The following is a 10,748-nucleotide window of genomic DNA, read 5'->3' on the forward strand; positions in this document are numbered from 1 at the left end:
AATTTTACCAGATCTGATTTCAAATCAATGTCAGAGCCGCGGTGCGGGCATGCCGCCGCTCAGCAGGGCCGTGCTCGTGTGACTGCACAACAACCTTACGACCCCCAGCTTTCATCACACTTCAATGCCCATGCACATGACAGTCACACACACACACAAACAAACAAACAAACACCAAATGGCATGTGACAATCGCTGTACATACACAACCATGCAAAAGAAACAAAACAATGCGTACGGATATTGCATCGACGTGAGTGTGAGCCCATGTTAGACTGGTCTACAATGACCTGATAATGACTTTGGACTCTGACAATAGAAATAATCCAATTCCTCAAATGCACCCAGGGAGTGCTCACCCTGTTGAGGCTCAACAGGGTTTCCACCGAGTGTGGGATCAGGGGTTAGAATAAAAAGTTAAAAAACATGAAAAAATGGTGCCCTAGACTACATTAATCTCTCTAATCCCACTCACAATTGAACATTAGCGTTATCTTTTGTTGTCTTGTTCATACATTTGGTAACATAAGTGTCCATGCCAGATAATGGTGGCCTAGTTTGCCTGATTATCTCATGTCCTGCCTCAGTACTTTGTCTTTGGACCATGTCCATGTGGCTACAGTTAAAGCAAGCCAAATCCTCCCTCTCCCCCCCCCCCTCTCTCCCTCTCTCTCTCTGTCATGGGGAGCAGGTACTCTGATACAGAGATGTCTTTTTAAAGTAAGCTACAGTACAGCAATGCTCTCGAAATCACCAGTAATGTGAGAGGAATCCATGCTGCTATCCTGCAAATAGGACAACAGTACACAAAGCAAACCTGTTGAACTTGCAGACCGAAACCCTATGGAGGTTGGACAGCGGTACTCATGTGATGATGTAGGCCTCTGCCAGTATTCTGCGATCAGTTCTAGAGTCATCATTCGTGTAAAAAAACAAAACAAAAAAACTATAGTAAGTAGGAAATGATTCACAAAGAAAAGAGAAGAGGCCCATTTTTACTAATTTGTTTTCTCGCTCTCCTACCTATAAATGTTACTTTCATAATATTCTTCTGTCAGGCTTTATATGTTATATGTGGGCAAGAGAGATGCTGAGGTCTCATGAGGCGGTCCCTAGATTGTTTTTCACTTTAGTCTGAGCCCATCAACATAAAACAAGTTACGGGGCACAAATAATAGTCCCCCAGTATAGTCACATCATTAACAACCAATACGGCATCACTAACGAAGCACACCAAGCGACGGACGCCATATAGGTTGGTCTAAAGGCAGTGGATAGGCCATAACGGGTAGACTGCATAGGCCCCATCTATAATGTTGCCGTGGACCAACACATTACAGGTGAAAGCTGGGATGTATACGAGTGCGTGTCTGACGTACGTCAGTCACTCTTGGCCTCCTAACGCAGATGCAACGCAACTGAACATTTCAGCACCGTGGACAGCGCCATGACATCCGTTACGTGGATGGATGCGGGGGGGGCGGGGGGTCGCAGTGAACTGTTGATTTCTTCTCTTTTTCTTTTTCTCTTTCCTGTCCTCACCGTAAAACTGTTTTCCTTTCTCTGCATGTCTCCCACGATCAATATCCCTGTGGGCTATTCGTGTGTGTGTGTGTGTGTGTGTATGTGTAAGGAGGGAGAGAGAGAGAGAGAGAGAGAGAGAGAGAGAGAGAGAGAGAGAGAGAGAGAGAGAGAGAGAGAGAGAGAGAGAGTGGGGGGGGGGGGGTGAGGGCGGGGGTGTGTGTGGGTGGGAGGGGATGCATGTGTGCGGCAGCGTGAGGAGCCCTGCAAGTAACATGCCGAAGAAGAGCATCTGGACATGACTCATTCGAGTGATGGAGAGATGCTCGGACAATATCTGAGCCACGTTATACGAACAGCGAATGGCGATTCTCGGTCTGCGCGAGACACTTTACACACTTTCCAAAAAAAAAGTTTCACAAAACAAAACAATAAATAAATAAACAAAATTATCAAACAATTGTGCAGACCTTGTCGCAGCGGTAGGCCTGCATACAGCTCGGTCTCCTCTACAGGTAGGATGACTACAGTCTGCTCGTCAACCTACACCTGTTGGAGGAACGCAGTCTCATCGCCCCCTCGTGGTTAGATCACGAATCGCTTTTTGTAATATTATATTCTCAAAGGCAACAAAACGCCGAGCTGCGCTTCAGCATCACACAAATTCACGCTAGAATATGACAACGGTAATAAAGACCACCAACTGTTGCATAGGTAGGAGTGATAGTAGCCTCAGTGTAATGTGTTGTATCATCCCACGCAATTTGTCTTCCTATGCAGTCACTGATGGCCGTGTGTGTGTGTGTGTGTGTGTGTGTGTGTGTGTGTGTGTGTGTGTGTGTGTGTGTGTGTGTGTGTGTGTGTGTGTGTGTGAGCCATTATGAGTATATGTATGTGTTTTCCCCCCATATAGGCTATAATAGACGGAATAAGCAGATAGCTGATAAAAACGAATTGGTATAACTACATGCACAATGTCGAGTAGCAAAATCTGAAGGGTGTTCCTCAAAAAAAAAAGAAGAAGTCAATGCAGCGATGAACGAACGATACAAGTCAATTAAATCGGTACCGATCGAAAATAAACCATAAGGAATCAGATTCACTCACCAACTCCGATTTTCTCCTCCTCCGTAGGTATCCACATATTTGGTTATTTCCCCTCCAGACCGAGCCACATTATGTCGATATACGGCGCGAGGACGTTGCTTTAATGACAGGCAACGAAAGCGATCCCGGCTCCTTCTGCACAGCGCTGCACGTCTCCGCCGGAATCGGTATGCTAACGTTAGCAACGGCAGGACCGTCAATGCCTTTTTAGCGCAGGTCTATTATTGTGTCCCGGTGTGTCTCACCGATCTGATGCAGTCTCAGTGTCCACCTACCAATCACACACACACACACACACACGCGCGCACACACATACACACACACACGCACACACACAGTCATCTCATCTCCCGGAGCTATTATTGCAGCCACGTTTCGATTGCAACGAGAATAATTTTTCTTTCTCCTTCCTCGACGTTTATTTATCTAATTCACATCTGGCCATTATTAAGCCTATCCCACCGCTGTCAGATCCCACTTAATCAGCCGTAAACGATGGCGTCGCGATACGCTGCCGGTGAAGGGGGGCTTATGTAGGCTGAACGATAACGTGGCTAATTAGCAGACGTGATATTGTTCACCGGCCCAAATTGGTCCGGCTTGGGGGGAAAATATGAGCAAACTGCGATATACCATGAGCTGCGCCATCTTCACGGTCGTCACATGACTCGTTTTGTCAACACCGATGTGTCAAGCATTTGTAAATGTATACTCTCTCTCTCTCTCTCTCTCTCTCTCTCTCTCTCTCTCTCTCTCTCTCTCTCTCTCTCTCTCTCTCTCTCTCTTCTCTCTCTCTCTCAAGACTGCATGGCATCTATCACACACAGAAACTCCCCTGATTTTGCATGCAGAAAGGCTGATCCCTTGCTCTCGCATCCCCAATAAATAGGTTGCCTGTTTTCAACTTGCCAATAGTATTACATCAGTTACTATAGTAGAGCCACCATGCCAGACCATGTGCAGAGCTCTCCGGGCTGACTCACTTCAAACTAACCCCCCAACCAGCGTTGATGCTTTGTCATAGTGCAGTTACTTTTACATGGGATGCACTCAATTTGTGGATCCGCTCGATCTTTGTGCTGATTGATAGACATACGACCCTGTAGGTAACTTAGATGATCAAGAGGGTGGCCAATTGATCCACTAACACGCCGATATTAGAAAACAACTTGCTGGGTAATAGAACTGTCATTCACGTTGAAAACAATTACAGCTGAAAACGAGTCGCCATTATTCAACTTCCTATCAATAACTCATAGCTCATTGCAGCCTCAGTCATTATATGGATCCGGTCAGCAGCCTCTATCAATGGGGCTCTACATGATTGCACCGGTTCAGGAAGCTAAGCAGCAGTTACAGTCTGTGCTGTGGGGTGTAGTCGAAAGAGCAATTCCTTTACTTAACTGGCCAAACTGAAACGGAAGTTGGCGATTTGGACTCCAGCCCTGGTTGAAAACTATTTGTAACTAAGACGAGATCATTTCACCAATGTTGGTGTGGGGACCCAGTCGAGCAAAACAACAAAACTCCCAGCCTCGTCTATTTATAGCTTGAAAATCCATCCATCCATTATCTTAACCGCTTATCCTGCTCCCAGGGTTGCGGGGATGCTGGAGCCTATTCCAGCAGTCATTGGGCGGCAGGCGGGGAGACACTCTGGACAGGCCGCCAGGCCATCACAGGGGCCCACACACACACACACACACACACACACACACACACACACACACACACACACACACACACACACACACATTCATTCCTAGGGACAATTTAGTACGTCCAATTCACCTGACTTACATGTCTTTGGACTGTGGGAGGAAACCGGAGCCCCCAGCGGAAACCCACACAGACACGAGAACATGCAAACGCCACACAGAGGACGACCCGGGACGACCCACCAAGGTTGGACTACCTCAGGGCTTGAACCCAGGACCTTCTTGCTGTGAGGCAACCATGCTAACCACTGCGCCACCATGTCGCCTAGTTTGAAAATGTCCCAAAAAATATATTTGTACAGGAAAGCAAAAACAATGAGCAGCTGAACGTGGTTTCAATGGCACTGACCTGGAATGAAGTGCTTGATTATTATGAACTTGAACTTATAATGATGTAAAATTTGATGTGAAGTCACACCTGGGGTCATTTCTCGGCACACTGATGCTTCTCAACCCACCAGTTGTAAGCCTGTGCTGGTATAGCCATGTACAAAATGGATTACAGTTACAGCGCAATTAAGAGCTATGCCCCCACCCCACCCCACCCCACCCACCCACCCATGCTTGTCACTTTGATCTAAGATACAATTAATTTCAAAGAACACTTTTACGTTGTGTCATTTAAACCAGTGGTCCTCAACTGAAGTCCTCGGGTACCTTCAGTACTGCTGGTTTTCTGTTCTGCCAGGTAGTTAACTACAATCAACAGTTGTTACAAGTCTGGAAAAACAACAACAACCCTGGTTAGATGGGTGGAATACCTGAAAGAATAGATAACCAGTAGTAGTAGGGGTCCCAAGGACTGGGGATCACTGATTTAAAGTATATGACTGTGCTGTCATAATGATTTACATGCTTTAACTGTAGGGTAGCAATTGTACATAATGTTACAAAACACAGCCAATAGCCCAAACACAGTCTTGGCAAATCGTATTTTGGAAATACTGTAATACATTTTTTCCCTTGGACATGTCATGCTGCCAACAAGAGTATTATCTGTACCCTGACCTGGTTTTGACCATATTCCCAACAGTATGCTCTGAGAAGAGCACAAGTGATTTTTAAAACAAGATGAATTAATCTGAAAAATAAATCATTCATCCATTCATCTTCAGCCGCTACCCCGGGGTCGGGTCGCGGTGGCAGCAAGCTAAGTAGGGCACTCCAGACGTCCCTCTCCCCAGCAACGCCCTCCAGCTCCTCCTGGGGGATCCCAAGGCGTTCCCAGGCCAGACTGGACATGTAGTCCCTCCAGCGAGTTCTGGATCTACCCCGGGGTCTCCTCCCAGTTGTCCGTGCCCGCAAAAACTCCAAAGGAAGGAGCCCAGGGGGCATCCTAATCAGATGCCCGAACCACCTCAACTGGCTCCTTTCGATGTGAAGGAGCAGCGGCTCTACTCCGAGCTCCCTCCAAATGGCCGAATTCCTCACCCTATCGCTAAGGCTGAACCCAGACACCCTACGGAGGAAACTCATTTCAGCCGCTTGTATCCGCGATCTCACCCTTTTGGTCACTGCCCAAAGCTCATGACCATAGGCGAGGATTGGAACGAAGATCCAACCCTCACCTATGGCCATGAGCTGAAAATAAATCAATCAAATGAAACAAAACCTCTGCATTATGTAGGCTGATGCACTCTACAATATCTGTTTATAGGACATTTTATTTTGCATCTCACTATGTAATGATATTGTATGGAATAAGGCATCGTTGGTTCAGGCTGCTTAACAATATACATTTGGTAGTGGCTGATATGCACTGTATATTCTGCAGTATATAGTGAGTCTTGCACAGCACCTTTGGTCTGCATATGAGGCCTTGAGCCTTTATGCTAGAATTGTCAGAATAGAAGAATTTGTATGATTAAACTCTTTTCAGTTCTTTATTTACAGTTTACATCTTTGGGTATACACATTCAAGTGTAGTGATCTGTTTTGCTCTATAGGCAAGGCAAAAATGACACACACACAAAAAAAAGGAGTTGGCTGATCTGGTGAACAATGAGTGTCCCATGAGTTTGATGTCGTGTGGGAGGGGGGCAGTATTCAGCAAGGTAATGTCTCTCCATCACTGCCACTCACTGTGTGCTTCCCATCTGTCTATTACTTCAAGTGGAATGCTGTAGGCGGTGTTCTGATCACAGACATGCAGCTGAAGGAGTTTGGGCCACTTTATAATCTACATATGCATCCAAGCCAACAAACAAAAATATGACCAAGCTTTACTTTTACTTTTCCTCACATGAACCCAAAATAAACCAAAGGGCCTTTGATTATATCATGTAAACGAGTCTGGCATCTTGCATCATATCTGGAGTTCAAACCTCGGTTGGGACAAGTCTCCAGTAAGAGTTCGTGGCTTAGACTCCTAATGCTATACAAGCAAGCTCCCTCAGATATGAGTGAGAGTAACACAAATGGAGTCATACCGACTCAGACATCGCCTGGGGTAACAAGGTCCGCATCAGGTGTTGAGGAACCAGGAACACCTGATGAGAAATGGCCTACTGCAAAAACACATTCATGGACAAGGGCTGAGAACCTGGAACTGATGGAAAGCTACTATAACAGCAGACCCCAGGACAGCGGCTATATAAAGTACATGTGGGAACTGTGGACCAGTAGGAGACCCACTTTCACACTGACTCAGAAGCAGCTAGTGGCTCAGTGCTCAAACATCAGTAGAAGGAAGCTACTGTCACAATTTGATGGACATATTGGAGAGGTGACTATAACAAGATGACTATACAATTCAGCAGCCTGAATGGCCACCCAGTAGGCAGGAGATGCATGAGGACAGACTCCAACCAGCTGAATCAATTCTACCAGCCATGACAGCTGAAGCTACTGATGTTGAAATGAGAATCATGGCCAGCCTAAAGACAGTCAACACCCGAGCTCGGCTTCCACAACTCAGTGACAAAGTACCATCACAAAGTCTGCCTGCTGATGTGAACACAGCCTTTCACAGTATCTCCACGGTCACCATAACAGAGGCCAACAAGCTTGTGTATGCCATTGCAATCATAATCCTGGAGATGCTTAGGCACAGGTCACCAACAGTACCCTCCATGGAAGAGAGAGCTGGAAACAAGCTCAACGCAGCACGGACAGATGTTAGCTAGTTAACAGAGGGGCAGAAAGGTGTGATGAAAGACAGGTCCTGGTTGAAGAAGCACAGCAAGATGTCAATAAGTGAGGCCCTGGAAACTGCTAAATAAAGGCACACAGTTCTGGCCGCCAGGCTGAAGGGATACACTAGAGAAGAAGAAGCCAAAAGAGTAAATGGCCTATTTCTCAAAGAACCATCCAAGTGTACTCTCAGCTGCAGGGTAACAAGGGAACAACATCAGACCCACTCAAAGCAGAGACCGAGTGATACTGGAAGGATATATGGGAAAAGGAGGCATCATCCAATGACGAGTCTCAAATATGAAGAGCTGGACTGCACCACACCCTGACATGATTCACTCCTACTGGCTGAAGAAGCTAACGGCACTCCATGAATGCCTGACAACACAGATGAACCAGCTGCTAACATCAGGGTCTCACCCTGACTGGCTAACACAGAGAAGAGCAATACTGATCATGAGGGATCCGCACAAGGGTACAACACCTTCAAACTACCAGCTGATAACCTGCCTCTCCACAGCATGGAAGATCCTGTCAGGGATCATAGCAGCTGAGCTGAATGGGCACGAGTCAATACATGAGCAAAACTCAGAAAGGAATTGGGAACAACCCTAGAGGGTCAAAGCATCATCTACTGGTTGATAGAGCAGTCACCCAAGACTCTAAGACCAGACAGACCAACCTGAGCACAGCCTGGATTGACTACAACAACACCTATGATTCAATGCCCCACACATGGTTGCTGGAGTGTTTGGCACTATACAAAGCCAAGAGGACACTAATAGCCTTCATCAAGAACTCAATGCGGCAGAGGAAAACAACACTAGAGGCAAACTCAAAAATAATCACACAGGGAACCATCAAGTGTGGCATATACCAAGCACTATCCCTGCTGTTGTTCTGCATAGGCCTGAACCTCCTCAGTCAGATCATCACAAAGAGTGGATATAGAAGTGGAGTTACCATCAGCCACCTCCTATACATGAATGACATCAAGCTGTATGCCAGTAATGAGTGAGAAATTGACTCACTGATCCACCTCACCAGGATCTACAACAACGACATCGAGATGTCATTCGGGCTGGACAAGTGCAGTTGAATGGTGGCAAAAAGCAGAAAGGTGGTGAGGACTGAAGGGGGTGAATTACCAGATGGCAGGATAACAGACATAAAGGACAGTTACAAGTACCTGGGTATTCCACAGGCAAATAGAAACCACGAGGGGGCAGCAAAGAGGCTAGCAACAGTCAACTACCTCCAGAGAGTGAGGTAGGCCCTGAGGAGCCAGCTCAATGGGAAGAATAAGACCCAAGCCATAAACACATATGCCCCACCAGTCATCAAATACCTTGCTGAAATAATAAGCTAGCCAAAGGAAGGCATAAAGGCCACAGATATCAGGACATGGAAACTCCTCACAATGCACGGAGGGTTCCATCCAAAGTCCAGCATCCTAAGACGGTACAATTAGCGGAAAGACAGGGGCCGAGGGTTAGTGAGTGTCAGAGCCACTATCCAGGATGAAACAAGGAACATCCATGAGTACATCAGAAAGAGCCCCCCCCCCCCCCAGGATGAACTGCTTGAGTGAGTACCCCAGGCAGCATAAGACAGAGTGGGGAGATAGAAGAAGAGGCAGTATCATGGAAGACCAAGCCCCTCCATGGGATGTACCATTGACAGATAGAAGACGTGCTGATATCAAGAAATCCTACCAGTGGATAGAAAAGGCTGGACTGAAGAACAGCACCAGAGGCACGGATCATAGCAGCACCAGATCAGTTGAGGAAGGGGTCTCTACCACACCAGACAAGACCCAAGATGCAGGCTATGCAAAGACGCCCCTGAGACAGTCCAGCACTTAGTAGCAGGGTGTAAGATGCTAGCTGGGAAAGTGTACACTGAAAGGCATTACCAAGTAGCTGGGATAGTGTACAGGAATATCTGTACTGAATACAGACTGGAAGTCCCCAAGACCAAATGGGAGACAATGCCAAAGGTGGTTGAGAATAGCAGAGCTAAGATCCTGTGGGACTTCAAGTTCCAGATTGACAAGTGGTGCTGGCTAACCAACCAGACACTGTGGTGGTCAACAAGGAACAGAAGACAGCAGTAGTGATCGATGTAGCAATCTCAAGTGATGGCAACATCAGAAAGAAAGAGGATGAAAAGCTAGAGAAATACCAAGGGCTGAAGGAAGAACTAGATTGGATGTGGAAGGTGAAATCCACAGTAGTCCCAATGGTAATAGGAGCACTAGGGGCTGTGAACCCCAAACTGGGAGTGGCTCCAGCAGATTCCAGGAACAACGTCTGAGGTCTCTGTCCAGAAGAGTGCAGTCCTAGGAACAGTTAAGATACTGCGCAGAACCCTCAAACTCCCAGGCCTCTGGTAGAGGACCCAAGCTTGAGGAAGAAACACACCACTCAAAAAAAAAAGTAGAGGGAGATTTTTTTTAAAATGATTTAAATGACGAGACATATTCGAAATGCCCAGTACATCCACCAAGTTTATCCATTTTGCTGGGTTTGCTTTTTGTTTTCTTATCTTACAGAAGGGTTTGGTTGTGTTCAGCTCCATCTCTGACACACCACCCATCTAAAGAGGGCTGTGAGGATGAGTGGGCCAATGGAAACAGGGGTTGTCTAACATTGAGTGCTACTATCAGTTTCAACACTTGCAATTCCAGCAGACAATAAGAGCGAGAAGGTAATAAGAACCATGCCATGCCCTCTCATCAATCATCTGCCCCCCACCCCCTCAAAAAAAACACACACACACACACACAAAACACACTTCAAACATTCCCAGCATCGCACACTAACCCACTGACACTCCCCTGTACAACACAATATCTCCTCCTCCTAGTGTGCCTTTATCCCAAGAATAGGCACTGATTGCGCGCGCGCACACACACACACACACGTACATGCACTGGTGCACATTTTTTCTCTCACAGAAACACTAAGAATCTTTGATCCATCTAAATGGGGTTTTTGTAACTATTTTAATGCATTCTATTATTAACTGTGCAGGAGGCCATGAGAAAATTTGATGGCAAATTCCGATATGCCCCATTGTAGAATTCAAACAAAACCGAGTGATGCCCCTCAAGAGAGGTTTACACGTTAAGACCTAAAAATAAATGAAAATGAATTCAAATGAATTAATTAAATGTTATATACTCTTAATCTGACACTGGGCCCATCACCTTCTGCGAGTAAGTGAAGTTTTCAACCATAATACAGCTAATTGATAATCTGTAGGGCA

At 46.3% G+C, this 10,748-nt stretch overlaps 1 protein-coding gene across 1 annotated transcript in view; it reads right to left on the reverse strand.

The window, feature by feature from the left end:
- LOC130107107 (dedicator of cytokinesis protein 3-like) overlaps window positions 1–2,665 on the reverse strand; it is a 59,210-nt gene extending 56,545 nt beyond the window's left edge. The window contains exon 1 of the mRNA XM_056273521.1: window positions 2,629–2,665. Within this exon, the coding sequence (XP_056129496.1) occupies window positions 2,629–2,665 (37 nt within the window). The remainder of the gene's footprint in view (window positions 1–2,628) is intronic.
- Between the last annotated feature and the right edge of the window lie 8,083 nt (window positions 2,666–10,748).

This window comes from Lampris incognitus, chromosome 2 (assembly GCF_029633865.1).
Source record: "Lampris incognitus isolate fLamInc1 chromosome 2, fLamInc1.hap2, whole genome shotgun sequence".
Classification (NCBI taxonomy): Eukaryota; Metazoa; Chordata; class Actinopteri; order Lampriformes; family Lampridae; genus Lampris; species Lampris incognitus.